General features: G+C 43.1%; 1 protein-coding gene across 1 annotated transcript in view; it reads right to left on the reverse strand.

The window, feature by feature from the left end:
- Positions 1–1,425: 1,425 nt before the first annotated feature.
- The window catches only part of NDST4 (N-deacetylase and N-sulfotransferase 4), an 86,996-nt gene continuing 69,569 nt past the window's right edge, over positions 1,426–18,852 (reverse strand). Inside the window, exons 6-13 of the mRNA XM_009282622.1 lie at positions 16,219–16,401; positions 14,403–14,499; positions 13,143–13,266; positions 10,487–10,661; positions 9,201–9,371; positions 7,167–7,276; positions 1,838–1,940; positions 1,426–1,545 (exon numbers count right to left, since the gene is read on the reverse strand). Coding sequence (XP_009280897.1) covers positions 1,426–1,545; positions 1,838–1,940; positions 7,167–7,276; positions 9,201–9,371; positions 10,487–10,661; positions 13,143–13,266; positions 14,403–14,499; positions 16,219–16,401 — 1,083 coding nt within the window. The remainder of the gene's footprint in view (positions 1,546–1,837; positions 1,941–7,166; positions 7,277–9,200; positions 9,372–10,486; positions 10,662–13,142; positions 13,267–14,402; positions 14,500–16,218; positions 16,402–18,852) is intronic.

The raw sequence follows: 18,852 nt of genomic DNA on the forward strand, positions 1-18,852 counted from the left end.
TTTGTTCCCTCAGCTTAAATTTCCCAGCGAGTTTCTGCCCAGGCCTGTTGACCTTGCCCACACAGATCTGAGAAGAAAGCACAGTTCATAATATCATATTTTTGGTGAACCACCCTTTCATTTACCTATGGGCACAAAATGCAGATATTTAAAACTAAGTGTATGTCTGATCTAGATATATAGTAGGTAGATATGCAGGCATAAAAATATATGCATCATGTATGCAAATGTGATATATAGTGGAGACGCTTGTCCTTTCAACTCCATTAAAGTCTATAGAAAGAGTTTATTCTTCAACAGACTGTAGTTTTTTTCCAAAACCTTAACAAATACCTTTGGCCATTAAAGTTTGGTTTTTTTTTTCCTGTAATAGCTTGCAGACTGAGACCCTAAATGACTAACCCAATCTCTTACTTTGAAGGATTCAGAGGAAAAACATTGCTTTCCAGATAGAAACAAAATTGTCGATACTAGGTTATTGTCAGTACACTGCTTGCATGGCCTGCTTAAATTTAAAAAGGTTTTGATAGTGTTTTAAGGAGTCCTATGGCATGACAAAATCTTTGATATGATTTCACATCTCAGAGCTGTCACAGCTGCTGTAGGAACCCAACAGATGCGATGAAAAACCTTATCAGGGTGGCAATAGATTTCACTGAGATCTGGGAGGAGGGCCACCTCGCTGCCTTGCACCTCAACAACCCTCACGACTCCCGTAAATCAGGATAGATCTTGTTGTGAAGGGAAAACAAAGCAAAACAACAGAAGAAAGAGCACAGACTGTCATCAGTTATTACAGGAATCCCAGGGAAGCAGGTTAGGTGAGAATTTAGCCCACCTCTTTCTGTGGAGAGAGCAATGGTGGTGCATTAATACTACATATATCATAACCATTAGGGATCCCGACTGCAAAGTGCTGAATGTCTCTCTGTAAAATGATAGGAAAACTTGCAGGGTTGGGGGAAAAAACAGCGAAAACAAACGTGGAAAAACCTCAGGGGATGACCAACCTCACAGTCCAGCGAGAGATGTTCCCATCCTTTGCTCGTGTCCTGACAGACTGCAATTTGCCATCTACACTGAAGTCAATCCGTCCTACACACAGTTTCTGGTACTTCCTGGTGAACAGAGGAACTAGGCTATGCACGAATCCCGGTCTGGATAAAGAGTAATGCCACGTAGCTCCGTATTATTTCCTGGAAGCTGACAAAAGGGGTCGATGCTAATAACTGTCAGCACGTGCATATAAACAGTTGTTGGGATTGTTTTTTTTATTCTTTTCTGTCTTTTTTTTTTTTCCTTTTTTTTTTAATAGGAAGAGCGTTATTCATGAGGTCCTCTACTGATGATCACAAGTGAGTCGGAGAAGCGAGGGGTTTGACGGTGAAGGAAATCGTCCTTATTTGGGTCCCCCGCCCTTGCGTGCTATCTGACCTTCTGCAGCTCCTGTCTCAGCCAGGAGGGCAGGGGCTGCCCCAGCCTGTGCAGCAGCTTGGACAACTCCACGTTGTGGTCTCTGTAGTAGCTCGACAGAAACGCTCGAGACTGAGAAGGGTGAAAAAAAACCAAACAACAACAGTCAAAGATGGAAACCCACCCGACGGCAGATTTCAGCAGGTGCTCCCACCCGGGAGATATGCACTGCTCCCAGAGAGGGGCTCTTAAGAGGGGGCAATTAATCTCCTGTCATTCAAAGTTCATTAAAAGTTTCTGATTTTTAAAAATATCAAGCCAGTGAAAATAAAAAAAAAAAAAAGAAATCAGTGTGTTTATTTTAGGAGTCAAACACAGTGTCAATATTAAAAAACGTTAACTTAAATCTCTGGACAGCCCTTACCTCTTGGTCCATTGGCGGGTATTTTCGACCTTTGCTTTTTCCCAGGCACTTTGTTTTCCCTCCTTCCAATAACTGGCACCAAAAGCCTTTCTGAGGGTCAAACCTATAGAGGATTATATTTTTTGAAAGACCTCGCTACAGAAGAATCTCCCAGCTAAGACAACAATTATTGCTGCGCACATCTCTCTAGATGACTGAAATACTGAGGACAGAGTGGGAAACGGTTTTCCTCTCTTGTGAAATCCTCTCTGGGATTTTATTTGTTCCACAAATTTGCCTTGGGAGTGGCTCAAGGCAAGAAGTTTTTCACACTTTGCTTTACCTACACTAGCTAATTTTTTATTCTACTTGTCCAGCATATAGGGTACACGTTTTAGGCGTTGATCTATAGGATGCCAGTCAAGGTCCTGAGCCTCGGTCTCAAGGATCTTACACGGCTCCACTCCAGACTGTGACTCATATTTTATTGTCTGGTTTTGGTCAGAGATTTTATTCATGTCAAACTGCTCCGTGTATCCCTGTGGGATGCTAATGTTTTGATCAATCGACACTTGAACAAAGAACGTTTTGTGGAAAAAATTAGTGATCGGCTCTTTTCCTGGAATTAGATGCGCTATATTCTCAAGGACACGATCAGCTGTGCTCGAGGAAAGCTCTCCATATGGCCAGCTGGAGCCGATGCTATTGTAGGTCAGCACTGTCCAGGTGAGAGGGGTTAAAAAGGGCAAGCGGATCTATTTGCTGACTTCAACAGGCACAGACTCAATCCCGAAGTCTGTCTATACAGCAAAGTGTGTGATTGTTGCGTGACTGCGAAACGATGAGAAATATAATACTGAAATGTTTTATGTTGATTTTCGAGTGAAATAAGCAGCGTTCAGGTCTACTGAAAGAACTGCTGGTTGGTTGTTGATAATTTAACTGCACCTGAGAATTTGGTTGTTCCATATCATTAGATCTAAATATCATTTTCATTCCAAAGATGGCATTACAGCATAAACACTGTCTTAGTAGTCTTATCTGAAATACGCAATTTGATTTTGATGTCTAAAATTCAAAGATATAGGAATTTTAGATTAAGGCTTTAAAACACGTACTCGCCAAGGAATGAACAACACGCAGCGTTAAGTTTTGAATTTATTGCTATGGGACTTGCAGCATGCATAAAACATTGAAAAGGTTCGCATTTCTGCTGTTCAGCAGATGTTTGGAAAGGATGAAGTATAATTGGCTGGAACATGGAGTTAATTAGTTACAGACTACCTTTTTGCCCTGGGTCTCTCCATACAACACGGGTGCACCTGCAATTTGCTGCTGTACGTAAGTGAACTGATTTCTGGAGAAGGGTGAACCTTCTTCACGTTTTTTTTCTTGCCCAGCCTATTATTGCAGGCCTGACCCTTGTTTTCTAAATTGTCTCAGTAGCTGTGTCAATTAAAAATAAATAAATCATTGATTAAAGGGATATATCGATGATAGATTCATTTCTACTTTGGCCTTTTCCATCTGCTCATTGCATGGTGAAGTACTTTAGCTGGCTTGCACTAATTTCCCAAGAGAAGCAGCAATATAGTGTGCTGGGTAAAAGGAAAACTGCAAAACTATGCCCCAAACAATATTTCTGCCTCAGAAGGAGCATACTGAACATTATTAAGAGAGTGTGCAAATTTGGGTAGGGGAAAAGACGGTAAGACAGCTTGGGCTGAATTCATCCCATTGCGTTCAGGTATTACAAAACTCTCAGGACTCCTGAAAACATAATTGGGCACAATGGAAGTATTTATTTAAAATTAGTGATAGCCTTAAGGCTAAAGTTACAAGTGAGCTTTTTAAAGCCGTCAGCAAAAACCTTTCTTCCAGGCCTGGTTATCTTTTCTTCTCTTGCAGAGTAAGCCTGTGGGAGATGCAGGGTTGAACCTGGACACCCGTACGTCCACCGCACCTCTCGGGAAGTCAGTACCCGATGCTAGAGGCGGGGAGGGTTCTTGCGAGGGCAGGGCTGAGCAATGCCACCATAAGGATCTTTCTCTTATTCTCTGACAGAATGTAGCGGCACTCCGAGAGAAAACATTTACTTAAGCACACTCCCCTCATCCTGTCTTTTCCTTTCCCTCCTGTTGTTCACACGAGGGAAAACGAGGGAAATCTCCCCTGCGAGGCTGGATGTGGAGCTGCCTCTGTGGGCAGAGCGTGGCATAATGAGCCGGGTTGGAGGAAGGGGCATTTTGGCTGCCCTTTGCCAAAGCCAAGCTCTGTCCTGCCTCCCTCCTTTGCTGCCTGATGAAAAAAACAAAGGAAGAAGGGAACCACTGGCCCACGCTACCCCGGAGTGTGAGTCATCTGAGGATGTCGGGCATGAAATATATCTTCCTAGCACTCAGTGGAGCTTCGGTAGGGCCATCCTGTGATTAAAAGGAAAGGTCTTTTGTAACTTTAGTCCCATGTGTCCTAGGTTTCTGTTCATTAAGTTCAGATACTTAAAAAATTTAAGCCCTTGGTCACTCCTTGTGAAAACAAGTGGGTGGGGGAGAGGTGGGAAACATCTCTTCAGTGCCGTAGTGGGAACTTCATGAAGACCACTGACTCGTTTCCCTCTCCTAGCACTTTGTGTGGGGATCCCAATGTCTTTCTGTTGTTGGCATTATGTGTAAAAGCCTTGCAACATTAGTTGATTTTCTCCCTTTGTTTTCACTACTCTAATAAAAAGTGCAGGTCATAGAATCATAGAATAGTTTGGGTTGGAAGGGACCTCTCAAGGCCATCTAGTCCAACCCCCCTGCTGTGGGCAGGGACACCTTCAACTAGATCAGGTTGCTCAGAGCCCCGTCCAGCCTGACCTGGAATGTTTCCAGGGATGGGGCACCCACCACCTCCCTGGGCAACCTGTGCCAGTGCTTCACCACCCTCAGCGTAAACAATTTCTTCCTTATATCTAGTCTGAGTCTAGGTCCTCTTTAGCAGCGTGTGTAAGAAGCGACGACCTAGTTGCCTGTCTCAGCTGTGGCTCTTACTGACCCGGCATGATGTGCACTGCTCTCCAGATGCCCGAGCCCTGCCTGTCTCCCCTCTGCTCTCTTTCCATGGCTCTGATTAGTACCTTCCTTCTGCCTGGATTGATTTTACTCTCCTATAGGACGTTCATGTAATTACTCAGGGTGATGAACTTGTTGCTCACTAGTGTTTGCAGGACTGGGTCCTTAGGCTGCTTTGTGACAACTTTAAAAATGTGTGGCATACAGGTATTAGGCAATAATGACTAGGAACGATCCTATGCAATCTTTTTACTTTGGCAGTCCTACCATAAAGCAACTTCATTGTTTAACGCATTTTTCTCTTCCATCCTAAATCCGTACAGAAGTGTGTGCTTCCACAGCACATTTGCATTCTTGATGCCTCTAAACAGTGATTGCATAATTTTATAGATCTGTTTACAATCTTTTCTTCCTGTCCAAACAAGTATGAGAGGCCAAATTTTTTCCTGGTGTGTGACTCCACTAACTTTAATTTAGTTACAGAAAGGAAGATATATGTATGTGGGTGTGTATTTTTAAAAACCTAGCAGAAGGCACCGCAGATGTGCAGCAGCAGTTGTTCAAACATCAGTAGTTCAGCTGTGTGTTCAAACTCCTCCTCTATTTCATCTGCTTCGGAAACCAATGACTTAAAAAATTGCATTCTGAAATCCAAAATTTTTCCTCTAGAAAAAGATTTTGGCAGAGCAACATTCTTAAGACCCAAAGAACGACAAGCACTCAACTCTCACTTCATACCTACTATACAAATAACCATAACCCTCCCAGCGGAGAAGACATTAAACAATAATCATAAGCAGAGAGGAGGCAGTGTGGGGTAGGTGGAAAGTCCGTGGTCTCGTTTTCCCACAGTTTTCCTGGTACCAGCCTGCAGGGAAGGTAAGGTACAGGCTTTTCTACTTCCCACCCCACGTGCAGGCTCGTGCTTTCTGCTTGCACACTGACTTGGAAAAACCTCCACCGCAGTGCCAGGCTTCTCAGCCCATGGATGTCCCAGGGCTCTCCCAGCCCAGTGCTTCTGGCTGTAATGAGATGATGCTCCTCACGCCGAGAGGCTCAGTGCAAAAGCTTCTTACAATTTTCTGCCGGACTAAGAGGGGAGAGAGAAATCCAGCCCACTCCCGCCCCTGCAGAGACTCTGCCTTCCTGCGGGGAAGTGAGAAATGTTGAAGAGAGAGTGCCACACAGGCCGTTAATCCCCTTTCATGGGGAAAGCCTCACCCTCCGGGCAGCGAGGGTGAGAAATGTGATCCGGGCTCATCACAGCCGCCTTTGCTAGATCTGAACCAAAGGCTGTGGGAGGGCTTTCCCTAAGGTCAGGGGACCTTGACTTGGGCTTCTGCAGAGCACCTGCAGTTTTGGCACTGACACCCCAGCCCACCAACAGTCCGGCTGCTCAGTCTGAGGCTTTTGTGCTTCATAGGCAAATATGAGCTTCTCCCCATGCTCCAGGTGCTGCGCTTGAGCCCGGCACTCCCAGGTTAGGGATCTACTATTAGTAGCTTATAATTTTACCAGACTTTAAGTGTACAGACTATATTCTTCTGTGCCATGTGTCTGGCTACTACCAGGTAAAAGGTTGGCAGAATTGGCTCGACCAGATACAAAGATGGGATTAGGGAATGATATATTTGGTCCGCATTAAAAGCAAACAATCAAAGAAGCCATGTGACCAGATTAATCTTATCATACTGAGTGCCTCTAACCCAATCTCTGTCATCAGACTCCTATAAGAATGTGATAAAAATGTTTAAGCCAAACTTTTCACACCTGACACTACATGGTCTTCAGCTTCTAGAGACTGTCATAAGGCTCAACAGTCTGATGCGCAAATGTGTGCTGAGCTCTCACACACACAACTCTCATCAACTGAAAGTATATTTTAAGCAGTGCAGCGATGAAAGCAAAACTAGGTACCCTGAGAAAACAAGTCCTGGGCATCTCCGATCAAACACTCAAACTTAGCAGACATTTTTTACATGAATCTGGGCCTTTGTTCTGCGTCTAATACAAAATACTGAGCAGTCATTTGTTCCGTATGTTGTGCAAAGTAGAGTTTGCATGTGGAAATGTATGCAATCATGCAATTAAATTCTGTAAGGTATTATATGTATGCAAGTTAAGGGAAAACTGGATGGGTGTTAAACATGACTTTAAGAAAATCCTAAGCTTTGCAAAATTATCATTGTTGTAATGTGGTTTTTGTCTGTTTGTTTGTAATGAACGATCAAGTGATCTATGTAGGATGGGATGTACACCGTGATCCCACAGGGCAGATAATAAAGGAACAGACTCACGTTAGAGCTTCAGAGTAATTATAATGAGGAGAAACTCCAAGAAACTTCTGCACTTCATCCATCACAGTAGCTGGGTCACTTCTTAGCTGCTGTCCATCGATAATAAGCAACTGTAGGGGTAAATATGCTAGCTATTTAGAAACACGACTAAGGTTAACGAAAGAATGACATTATTACCCTTCTGTGACAACACAGATTTAAATTAGCATGTGACTTTGTACAGTGCTAATAACATCTGTACCTTAGAATTAAATGTTCAAAAAATTGTACAACTACGTGTTCAAAAGTGATATTGTGGCAATTTATTTGAAACCTACCACCAGCTTATCAACCATATAGGCTTGCAAAATTGTAGGCAAAGAGGTTTTTTTTTGTTTTTTTGTTTTGTTTTTAATTAAAGATTGATGTGATGTAAAGGTACATTGACCTCCACAAGCAAATGTTAAGACAATGTTTCAAAAGTCTACTGGAGTACCAAGCAGTATTACTAATAACTATTCTGGGCAGACGCGTTTTATATTTTTTGTGAAGGCTTATTATGAATTATTACGTTTTTGAGTGCACAGGCCGAATGAATGCACATTACTGAGTGCCCATTAATAAGCACCGTGAGTGCACTCTCTGTGTGCTCCCGATTAAGAATGAGTGCATTTTGTTGTATATCTTGTAAAATTAATCACTGTAACTACGAAACATGAGTGGTTACCGGTTTTACAAGAAATATGTCAATGTGCCCCTGAATGTTTAGTAAGAGGGCTGCACTCTTCGCTACGGCAGGAGAAGGAGAGAAATCGTCATGAGAGGGGGCAGCAGCCCTGGGTAAGGGCAGAGAAGGAGCACAGGTAACAGGGCACGGGATGTCTGGCACCCTTTTCGTGCTCCCAATTTGCCGGGACAGCCCCTTCTCCTTCGGAGGGACAAGTTGGGATGTGGTGGCCGATGAGAAGACGCGCACTGTTTGCTCCTAGGGCAATACTGCCTGGGGACGGCCCTTGCTGTAAGCTCAGCTGCTTTAGGCAGCACTCCTTCCCCATTTATGAAAGAGTAGAAGGGTCAGAGATGAAAGAAGAAAGTAAATGACTAACTAAGACTTTCTCCTTTCTCCTGGAAATGGGATTGACCTGCTTCTCCTCTTTGCAGTACAGCTGGGACTGTATAAAAAGAAAAGTGAGGATGCAAAAAGACAGCCCTTCTATTTCTTTTTGTTTTTCCAGGTCCCTGACTAAATAGGCAACACTCAGTTCTACCTCCTTTCAGCAAAATTCTGTCCCACGTACGGCAATCTCTGTAGATACTTGTTCATCATGCTTGCTCATTAAATACCCTTTTACAGCTTTTTCTTACAGTAGGTAGACATATGAACTGAGCTATGGACCACGTCCACGGGTAAAGAGTGCCCATGCATATATTTTGTAGTACTAAAATGTTTGCTTTAGGTTTATCTCTGTAAACAAATTTTTTAGTAATGGGAATATTCTTTAGGTCTACGTGTTTACGTAAATTTTTCATGGGAAAGATTATGAAAGACAATTCAATAAAACACCTGAAGGAAGATGGGGCAAAAGAAGGAATTTCTGCTCTAACACTGAGAAAGGCTAATTCCATATCAGGATCAAACAAATGTGAATTTTTCTATGAAAGAGAGTGAGTGGGAAGCGGAACGAAATTTCTTTTTAGAAAAAGCCCTGGCATTTTCTAAATGAATTTGTCAAACCTTCCCACAATGTCTCATGCTGCAGCTGCTTGTTTCTTGGGACCCAGAAGCCTTGACAACCTTGGCTGATCCTGGAAGGAAACCCCAAAGTCCCCCATCAAACCCATGTGGCCACAGTTCCTAACATTTTCCTGTTGCATCTTTTCCATCAGAAGACAGAAAAATCAACACACTTCTGCCAAATATCCGGATCTTGCCAAATCTGCATTTCCTAAGAGTTCCAGTGGGAAGGGTCTCATCACCTCTAATCATGAGGCCATACTCATTTTGGGACTTTCCAAGAGTCAATGAGCTTGGTGAAACAACAGGTTGGAAATTACCTGTGAAGCAGGGTAATGAGTTAACCATCTTTCGATATGGACAGCGTACCATCCGGGTGTCAGGCATCTCTTCTGGAGAGTCCTTATCTCCGAGGGCGCCCAGTGGCTGGACGTAATGACTTCATAAAAATTGAATTTCAGGGCAGCAGGGTCCTCGTGGGATCGCTGATGCTAACGGGAGATATTTAGACACATATCACAAGGATGCTGAAGATTAAGCCGTAAGCCTCCCGAAAGCTGTCAGGAGGGCTGTGCTGGCACGGCCAGCCCGGCTGCAGCCTGCAACAGCCCCTCGGCTCCCCACCAGTGCCGCTTCTGCCGGCTAGGAGCCGGGGGGAGGGCAAGGAAGCAGGATGGGGCCACCATTCAGTCAAGGGCCCTCCTGGGACAGGCGGGAGGGGAGCTGAGGAGCCAAATTCTGCCAAAGTAGGCACAATTTTTTTTACTGCTTTGCATCTCGCATCGGCAGTTGTAAAGGTGCAAATGAGATATTAAAAAGGGTGCAAAATGCAGCCCTAGGCCATGTTTTATTCCTTGCAGAACTCATAATAACAGTATCAGAAATGGTGTATCTTATGCTTATTGCAACATTATTAATTTGCGTCTGTTTTAACACTGCTTTTAGTATTTCCTTTATCTGTATGACTACACCATATCTTACATGCATGCTTAAACATCTCTTTAAAAAGAGTTTTTTTAAATAGTTCAGACTTTGTTATGGAAAGGTGTTGCTCAGTAAAAGGCAAGAAAGAGCATCCTAGAGTTTCCTCGGAAAAACAACAGGCTTTCTTTTGTTTCCAAGGAGAGAGAAAAAACCCAACTCTCCAGACACAGCTCTTTTTAACTCCTTGGAAACTTTAGAAGACACTGCGTATATTTGTACGCCACCACATATTGCTCAGCTTACACGCTGGAGGATGGGATGAGGTACCAGATTCTCAGCATCAAGAGCTCTGATTTTCTAGCTAGGCCGTGCTCATTTTCCCCCGTGTATCTCCCTGGGCGAGGAGCACTGCTTTTCCTCTATGCAGTGTCAGCTGTAATTGAGATTAAACTGTTTGTTTACAGCTGATGGCAGCTCTGTGCTGAGAAGTTTCATCATTTATGACACTGGTGTCACAGGTGCCAACTGCAAAAGCTGGCATTCAGCATCTTTCCACTTTTACACAATGCAAATGCTTTGCAATAAATCCCATTCTTGCCCAAGGACACAAATTCCCACTGATGTTGGCCATCATCCCCTCCCATTGATTTCACTGTCCGTTTCTCGAAGGCAAGGTCCGTACCTGGTACCAGGAATACGCCCGATCGGATGGGTCGATGAGGATGGTGATGATCTTGGCCTTGGGGATGAGGGAAGCAGCTCGCTTAGGGGCTTCCTCAGAATGGAAATAGTTGGCACTTTTCTCAAAGAGGAGGTCGGTGGTGATGTTGGAAGGAGAGGGGAAGAAATCCATGTACCTGGGAGGTGAAGAAACTTGTTAGAATTAGCGGTATCACAAAAGGGTCGTATCCCTGTGCTTCCCATTTCATGGTAGGTGAAAAGGTGAATTTTCAGACATAATTCTCAAGAAGCAAAATTGAATTTCTCAGCTCACTCCAGAACTGGAATAAGGGGAACACACCTTGGCTCTTACATGGTGCTGGTAATAGCTAAAGCCTCCGTGAAATCAGGTAATTAGGTTTTTCCTTTGATGGATGGGATTTTTGCTAATAAATTCAATGTCAAAGGGATATCTTTCACCAGTTTGGAGTGAGTTCAGTTCTAGCTGCAGAAAAAAATGGGAAAAGCTTCAAAATGTCAACCATTTAATTTTAACATTGTTGAAATATTTAATTTTGGAACCGACAAATCTTTTCTTTTAGACGTTTTCAGAATGCAAGATTTGAATTTTGGCTTTGAATAGTCTTTTCCACTTAAAATGGATTGGAAGTAAAAGTAAGTCAACCAGAAGGTTCAGCTGAAAGGGTGAAGAATTTAAATGAAGCAAAAAGGTGAAATTGTTTTGGAGGTAATTTTCGGTCCCTTTAGTTTTGCTGAGTACTCCAGGAACTTCCAATTTTGGTGGGACTAACTGTTTTTTGTGTTCTTTCCATGGAAACGAAGTGTGCGGGGCCTCACCCTGCACACAGGACCCTACTGACTTTGGAACCTGCAAGCCAATTTCGGTGCAGCGTGGCAGAAGAGGTCTCCGAGAGGCCAGCCTCTTCCTCTGTACGTTGTGCAAAGGGCTGCAGAGGAGAGACCCCCCCGGTATCACCGCTCCTTCTTCTCTGAGTCTATTGCACCATGTCCTCTGCGATAGCCGTGGGTGATCTCTTTATGCAGTATGGAAAAATAAACACCAAGCATTTCTTTCCCTTTATTTTTCGTGACACCTTGAGCCGAGAAGCTGGTCTCGTAGTTGCGGGGACAGCCTGCTTTTATCGGTCAGCCTCATTTGCTCTGCACGCTCTCCATGCCATACGCGGGCAAGGAAAACCGCTCAAGATTAACCTGTTTCTGTGTAGTGTGATATTTGTCTTATATTTCAGTTTTCACACGAGGATGAGAACTGCTGTTCCCTGTGGAAACGAAAGCCTTACAAAAATGCTTTTCTTAAGCAAAAATAGTAAAAGCAATATTTAAAATTGTGATAGGAATACCAGCTGAAATGTTTTGTAGTGGGGGCTTTTTCTCATGAAGAGAAGAATCGAATCTTACTTCACGAAAAGCCGCTTTTGAAGAAAAAGAGTAAAATTCAGTATAGATACAGTTATGAAAAGACAGAGATGCTATTCAGCACGAAGACAGACATCATGACTGAGCTGGCTATTGTATTCATTTGTGTAAAAAATACGAAAATTGTTACTGTGATATCTAAACAAAATTAAGGACTTGATTAAATGTCCCATCATTACAAATTAGTTTCTTTTTCTGTCTGACAATGCCAAGCATAACAAATTCATCCAGTAATTATGTCAATGTCATACATGCTTCTGTAATTGTTCCATTGCGATTTACCATGTATTAATAACGAACACTTCTTTTTTGTTATTCTTACCAGTCAATTCCCTTGTGGTAGTTGTTTCCGTTGAAGAACTGAACTTCTTCAAAAGTTTTTGGACTAGGGAGATTACTGATAATGGAAGGATGCATCAGAAGAAATAAATAAAGCGCTGTTGTTCCTACGACAACAAAAAGAGATGCCGTTAGGAAAAGTATGGAAAAATAAACGCCAAGCATTTCTTTCCCTTTATTTTTCGTGACACCTTGAGCCGAGAAGCTGGTCTCGTAGTTGCGGGGACAGCCTGCTTTCGTAGTTGCGGGGACAGCCTGCTTTTATCGGTCAGCCTCATTTGCTCTGCACGCTCTCCATGCCATACGCGGGCAAGGAAAACCGCTCAAGATTAACCTGTTTCTGTGTAGTGTGATATTTGTCTTATATTTCAGTTTTCACACGAGGATGAGAACTGCTGTTCCCTGTGGAAACGAAAGCCTTACAAAAATGCTTTTCTTAAGCAAAAATAGTAAAAGCAATATTTAAAATTGTGATAGGAATACCAGCTGAAATGTTTTGTAGTGGGGGCTTTTTCTCATGAAGAGAAGAATCGAATCTTACTTCACGAAAAGCCGCTTTTGAAGAAAAAGAGTAAAATTCAGTATAGATACAGTTATGAAAAGACAGAGATGCTATTCAGCACGAAGACAGACATCATGACTGAGCTGGCTATTGTATTCATTTGTGTAAAAAATACGAAAATTGTTACTGTGATATCTAAACAAAATTAAGGACTTGATTAAATGTCCCATCATTACAAATTAGTTTCTTTTTCTGTCTGACAATGCCAAGCATAACAAATTCATCCAGTAATTATGTCAATGTCATACATGCTTCTGTAATTGTTCCATTGCGATTTACCATGTATTAATAACGAACACTTCTTTTTTGTTATTCTTACCAGTCAATTCCCTTGTGGTAGTTGTTTCCGTTGAAGAACTGAACTTCTTCAAAAGTTTTTGGACTAGGGAGATTACTGATAATGGAAGGATGCATCAGAAGAAATAAATAAAGCGCTGTTGTTCCTACGACAACAAAAAGAGATGCCGTTAGGAAACAGAAGAAAAACCCTTTGACTTTATTCATTCAAGAAAGTACTTTAAATCAACGCACGCTGAGATGTACAGGAAAATCAGATTACCTTTTAAAAGAAAGTTGCCTATTGATGAAAGGCCTATGTAAGCACAAGGGGCTTTCAGAGGGAGGGGGGGAATACATGCAGACTTCTCTGCTCGTCGGACTTTTCCCATTTCCAAACTCTGAATTCTGCTCTCTGATGCAAGCACGGTATTGCTGTTGATGACATTGCTTGCTTGACTGTGTATTTAACAAGTGAGGGAATCTGGCCTGAACACGTTTGTTTTCAAACTGTTTATGTTGCGCAAAACTTTCCCAAAGCCCTAAGTGTGGGATTATGCTTTTGTTGCTCCCGGAACTGCACTTTTGTCCTCTGTGTATTTTTCCTGGGGGTCTGCTATCGAGGAATAAACTGTCTATTTCAATGCTAGCAAACCTGTATGTAATAAGTATGCTTTAAAATCCCAGTAACAGTACTTTTTTGTTATTTGTTTGACAAAAACAACTGGAAATGATATATGGTGGTAAACGAAATTTTGGAGAATGTGTCTTTAAACTTGCTCTTCGATGATTTCATGCTACACAAGCTATCATTGGACTATGAATCAAGACCTGCTGTCTCTTTGTCACTGTCGCAGAATTTCTATATGATCTTGGATTAGTCATTTATTTCCCTGCCTCAGCATCCACTTTCTGTAATATGTCCACAACAGTAATAGCTATCTTGGGAGTGGGAATATGTGGCTTAATTCAAATAATGCCCTGAGACTCTCAGAGGCCTGCAAGGTGGTAAATACATTTATTGTCAATTAGGGTCTCAAACGATGTTGAAATAATTTGTCAAAGAACTTAATAACAATCTTAACACTTGGGCAGCCTGACGGCATGGGGTTTTTTTATGGTGAATGAATGCAATTTTACTATACAAACAGTTGTCCCTTTCTGTTGGCAGCGAAGGCGTTACCCCGCAGGGATCGGGAGTGCACCATCTCTATAGCAGGGAGTTGGCTTCAGTTTACAGGACACAAATACCCAGATACAAAACCGGGGGGCTAGCTTCGGTTACAAATTCATTACTTCTTACCTGTTTTCTGGGGTCCTATCACGAGAAATTTGGGTAGGTGGTCACAAGTTTTGTCTCTGGACCAAATATCCCTGTGTCGTTTATCATCACACGGATTCTGAAGAAGAAAAGGCGGCTGTGTACATCACGCTGGGGGTATCCTAAATGTTTGCATGCACGCGAGTCTTTGCAGGTTCTCAATGTTATGCACTAATGCCAGAGCCTTACACTAAGTAGTAAAATCCCACATTTCCTCATAAGAGTTTACTCTTGACAGATATTGAGCATTCTGGTACGGATCCATGGAAGCATCCAGGTACACGGGGACCAAACTCCTAGGTATCCTTCCAGACCAATCCTTTCAGGGGTCCCAGTGAAGTCAGTAACGCTACACAGTTGTGCAAATCCTGGAAGGATTGGTGTCAAAATCCACACCCTGTGAGACTACTGCATTTCCTTCTCTCCGTTAGTCAGGCTCATTTCATAAACTGAGTCCATAGGCACGTAGGTAGGCACGTATGTGGTCCCTTTGACTAAAATGCAATGTGTATATAATGGTTTTGCATGACTGAGGATTAAATTCAGTCATTAGAAAAAAAAAGAGAAGAAAAAGAAGAAAAAAAAGATTAAAACATTGATTTAATCAAGTTTTCATTTGAGGTTAAAATGGAAACCTCTGTTTGAATAGCTTCAAGGCATTACTTTCTTAGGTGACAAAATGGTTTCAGATGCATAGGACTTAGTGCCAATTTTAATCAAAATAAGAACCCAAAAGGAAGGACAAAATAGAAATGTGGGGTATTCATCTCCTTATCTTTCTACTACCTATGAATGCAAAATAAAAACGTGTGAACAAAAGACCCCACAGAAAAGGTTAGGATTGACTGCTCTTTAAAGCCGTTATCATATAGATACTGCTTTCGCATAGTATTGACCGGTAATAGAAGATACAGTTTGCGAATAAAGTTAACAAAATATAACGGAGAAAATAATTAACTGATGTGAATCACTGCAGCTCCACTAAACTGAATGGAAATCTTATACATTTATACTTCCTTTGCATCTGGGCCAAAAATAATAGGGAAATTTTCTGCTCCTTTTTGCCAGTGTAAGCCCAAAATAACTGCACGGTGTCACTCTGGATTTATGCCTGCACAGTGTGGCACATCATATTCTGAGTAAGAGAAGAGCCAGATATGCGTAACAATGATTAGGAGATTAGAGCGTTGAGATTACAAGCAGCACTATTGTGCATTTGAAACAGAGATAGAAAATAGTCAGTCTGTGCAGAAACCCTTTTCCATTCTTAAGAATAGCTGCCCATTCTGTGTTTGCTGCCCTGACCCCTCCTGCCCTCCCTCTTCCTCGCTGTTTCATCCCTTTAGGGGATCCAGATGGTGGGAAATTCTCCTTGTAGCTGCAGTGATCCAACGTTAGTGATTCCCTATTAAGGAGTGCAATGAATCTGCATCATTTGCCTCGAGATAGCTCTCGCTACCGGCTGGCTGAGGGCATCTTACCGATAGTGCAACACGATTAGTTAACACAACACGATGCATCAGCAAAACTACAGACAGGAGGGACGGGAAGGGAAGCTTGCTCTCACATAAATGGCAGTTAGGTGTTTTTACCATGCCTGATTTGAGGTGAGTGGAAGCTAATCCATTTCCAGTCAAAAGCAGTGGCCTCCCAAGAAAATTTAAATAATCTAAGAAGGCATGCAGGAAGAAATAACATATCTGAATGTGAAGTGGGATTTTTTTTTTTTTTTAACAGGAAAAGATTCTTATTTCAACAAGCGGATTGTAACTGGAGGAGGAAAAGGACGTGACGTTACCTGCCAAAGAGGGTCCGTCTGCTCTGGGAAGAGCTCAAAGTACTTCTGAGCCAGCTGAACTGGGGGCAGCGTCTGCAGTTTCAGGTTAGTCGAGCTCTTAACAAAGTTGGCTAGGTTCGCAAAGGTGTATAAGCCCAGGCGGTCGTTCCCGTAGTTAGACAAATGGGTCATGAAGATGCTGATCTGGGAGGCAAGAGAAACCTTTCAGTCGCAGGACGTCAGGAGGTGGCAGCGTCTGGCTGGAAGAGGAGGCACGGGGGCTCCCAGGAGCTTTGCCGAACCCTCTCTCCCCCACCCAAACCCAAAAGAAGATGATGAAACCGTTAAACTAGTTGCACTTCCTAGCCCCTCTGTGAGGGACAAATCTCCAAACTTGTCACGTATGCGCCATTTCTTTAAAATCCCCCTTCTTATCTGAAGGGATGTATGACTCACGGGCTCTCCAGGGACTGGCATTCAGGAGATGCTTTCAGAGATATTTTTGTTTTTATTATTATTCTGTTTTGACTTCTTTTTGCAAACAACATAAAAATTGTTTCCTGCATGCCTCCTGTTTACTTCATGGTTCCTCATCCCCGGGCAGGCCTCTGGGAGGCACTGGCGTACATGACCCCTCGGTTAGGAGTCCCCAGCACCCTGGCACCTCCGAGGGAGCCAGCTCTCCGCTCCTTGGATGTGTAGGCAAAGCTTAATTTCAGGGCTGCTATTTATGGAATTAACTTGAAAATCTGGCTAATACGCTGTCTCCGCCGAATGCAGGTTGGCTAGTTTGTTTAAAATGGCATGGCTGTGAGTAGGTGAATAAGGTCTGAAATGTAAAAATTTCAAGCCTTTGTGAGTGATGATATCTCGGCTAAATATCACTATCATCGTTTTCTCCTTAAAGCCAATATAACTTCTGCCTTTTTATCAGCCTTGCTATGGTTCTCCTTTACATGGCCACTGCTTTGTAGATCTTATAATTTCTTTCAGAGGGATAAAGAGAATTTGTAAGAATAACGTGAAGAATATATTTCCCAGTATTTTCTTTACATGAGGTGATTAAACCCAGTTTTGCGGCTGCAAAGGCCTGGTTTATCTGTAGATTGTCATTATTTGTTTTTCTGAAGATTTTATCAAACTGAGTGTTGGTACTTGACTGTTTTACTCAGTACATCGGCCTAAGATAGGATGCGCAATGACCGTGGAATTTAATTACGCTGTTATCAAGAAATAACATACCAGTGGTAACTGAACAGTGTATATTTTTCTTCTTTTTCAGCACCATCTCTGAAGCTGACAATGAATAATATGCGGCAGTTCGCAAAAAGTACAAATTAACTAACGTGACCACAGCAATTAAACAGAACAGCATGCCAGGCAGTGCACTTCTTAGTAATGATACCATGCTTCAAGGAGGCCTTGATGCGAAGTAAAAAATTAGAGGTATAATGTTGGTGACAGAGAACTCCAGAATATGGTGGTGGGAAGTTTAGCAGTTTGCTGTCCTGCCATAATGCGGGAAATTTCTGGAAAAGGAAACTAAAGCGTCGGCTTTGTGAACTCAGTGATTGCTCTTGGTAAGAAAAATACATCCGTGGTCCATAGGAGTTTCCCTTTTCCCAAAGCCTTGCGCATCTACCGCAGCTATGAATTTCACAGGAGAGATGAAGAATCCACTCAAAGGCGGTATCTTCAGTGTCCTTACACATGAAGTCCTCCTTCACGTGAAGTTTAAAATACCTCCATATAGGAAGGATGTATGGATGACCTTTATGGAGGTGCCCCTTCATGCCACACTGAACACCTCAGCCTGAGAGCAAAGCGTGGCCTTGATGACAAGAGGAAACCACGCTGAGCCGCAAGCGTTAGCGCGTGGAAGATTGGCTTCCCAACGTGCTGACAGTGTTTTACGTTCTCGTTTTACACAGCCGGTTCACGTGCACCCTGTGAGACCATGGGCAGGGGTCCGTTCACCTTCAGGTTGGACTGGGTTCAGAAGAGGGACGTAGGCTCGGCACTCTATCTCCTAGCCTTTTTGTGCCTGATTCCGGTTAGGTAGCTGGTTTGTAAAAGCCTCGGGAGGGCTTGGTGCCTGAAGACTGGCATGAGCAATCGCCAGTCTGCTCAGCCACTTGTGTTACCTGCATTACCCAGCTAGGATGCAGGTCTGCAGGCAGGGGTAGGGGTATAAGCGATGCATATTTTGGGGTCTGAAGCACCTGACTCTGAAGAGATTAGTCATCAGCAGTGAGGACACCTGATTCACGGGTAAATTGCTTGCTTTGCAGATAGCTATCTACATCCAGGTGAGTCTCTTTTTGGATGATTAGGAACGGGAACTGACAGCACAGCTGGGGGCTGGGTGTGAGCTTATAAAGTGATGTGCAGGCAGCAGAGAAGGGGCTGCAGGAGAGGAGGGAGCGTGTGCATCTTCATCTTCCTCCTTTGAGAGCTGCAGCAGGAGCTCTGGGTCTCCAGCACCCTGGGTGCATGCTCAGGTCAGTGAGCTTTTTTTCTTTTCCCTGTGCCTTGCGGGAAGCTGGATGTAGTTTGAGTGGTGCCTTGCACAACCCAGACATGGGGCACAATGTTTCGGCTGCAGTCCTTCAAAGCCTGAAGTGTATGTTAGGTACATTGGAGATGTCAAGGTGT

Source organism: Aptenodytes forsteri, unplaced genomic scaffold, assembly GCF_000699145.1.
Source record: "Aptenodytes forsteri isolate BGI_AS27 unplaced genomic scaffold, ASM69914v1 Scaffold326, whole genome shotgun sequence".
Classification (NCBI taxonomy): domain Eukaryota; kingdom Metazoa; phylum Chordata; class Aves; order Sphenisciformes; family Spheniscidae; genus Aptenodytes; species Aptenodytes forsteri.